The sequence below is a fragment of the Pundamilia nyererei genome, unplaced genomic scaffold (assembly GCF_000239375.1).
Source record: "Pundamilia nyererei isolate P.nyererei 1_Seehausen unplaced genomic scaffold, PunNye1.0 scaffold00283, whole genome shotgun sequence".
NCBI classification, from domain to species: domain Eukaryota; kingdom Metazoa; phylum Chordata; class Actinopteri; order Cichliformes; family Cichlidae; genus Pundamilia; species Pundamilia nyererei.
Genome location: NW_005187684.1, coordinates 448,655 through 449,978, shown reverse-complemented (window position 1 = coordinate 449,978; position 1,324 = coordinate 448,655). Strand labels below are relative to the sequence as shown.

Here is a 1,324-nt window from a genome sequence, read left to right as displayed (position 1 = left end):
ATACACAGCAGGCCCACCCTGAGCGATGAAAAGTTTATGGAGTTTGTGCTAACATTTGTAAAATCTAGTCTGTGATTTTCTCTTACTAACACAACATGCGCTTCCCTGACCGCAGGGCTCAGTGCGCTTTTTGAAGGGGACAGAGCAAAATGGTTTGGAAAAAGCTCTAGTAGATACGCTCCTATAAAGTGGAATGCAGCACAATCAAAGCCGTAGATACATTCATTCTTGCATAGTTAGAGTAAAAGTAATAACCATTAGGATGAGTTAAGAATTCTCAGTCCTTCTCATAACTGATGGACATCAAGTTCACCAAGGTATCTGCTCTCCTGTAAAGTTCAGAAATGAGCCATGGTCCTTTTCAGTTAGCCCTCCAATCACAGACAACATGAAAGAAATACTATCCTCGGGACTCAGTGGAGCCTGGAAAGAGATGGAGAGAACACAAAAGCAAATGAAACACACGCTTCTGTCATGATCCCAGGTCTGTTCTCAGGGTATTTGTGTGTTTTTGAGTGTTATTCAAATTAATTCTTGTTTATTATAAGGCTAGGTCTCTTTGGGTCTCTTTTATAACATCTACATTTTCAGGTTTCACGTCTTTTACTTAGCATTTTCAGTCTTTAGTTCACAGTTTGAGTTTCTATTTGTATTAGAGTTTATTTGATTCCTCAGTGTCTCCCTCCATCTTATTGTCCTGAGTTAAGTTCACTCAGATTTACTTTATAATTTTCTATTTTACTTCACTAATCACACTCTTTGTGTATTGTTTGTAGTTTAACCTCCTCATTTACCTTGACTGTGCTCAGCTGTGTTTAGCTTCTCTTACGTTTCTGCTCTCCTCATTACTTCATGTTTATTTTTAGCCCCAGTTTGCCTGTGTTCTTTGTTGCATCATAATGTGTTTTAACCATCCATCCATCTTCTTCCGCTTATCCGGGGCCGGGTCGCGGGGGCAGCAGCCCAAGCAGAAAAGCCCACCTCCTCCAGCTTGTCTGGGGGAACACCATGGCATTCCCAGGCCAGCCGAGAGATATAATCTCTCCAGCGTGTCCTGGATCTGCCCCGGGATATGCTGGCAACTGTTGCTTTTATTTTTGTGCGTTTTGTATTTTGTATTTTACACTCTTTTGGGGTTTTTTTTGTTAAACCAATAGGCTTTTGTTATTTTGGATCTGGACTTGATATAGTTACAAGCAGCAGCTTATATTTGAGTCCTTTTAACTACTATAGTCCAATCCATGACATGTTTTTACACACACACACACACACACACACACACACACACACACACACACACACACACACACACACACACACACAC

General features: G+C 40.9%; 1 protein-coding gene across 1 annotated transcript in view; it reads right to left on the bottom strand.

Moving 5' to 3' along the window:
• Window positions 1-309: 309 nt before the first annotated feature.
• LOC102200914 (uncharacterized oxidoreductase C24B10.20) overlaps window positions 310-1,324 on the bottom strand; it is a 6,430-nt gene continuing 5,415 nt past the window's right edge. The window contains exon 4 of the mRNA XM_005750657.2: window positions 310-423. Within this exon, the coding sequence (XP_005750714.1) occupies window positions 310-423 (114 nt within the window). The remainder of the gene's footprint in view (window positions 424-1,324) is intronic.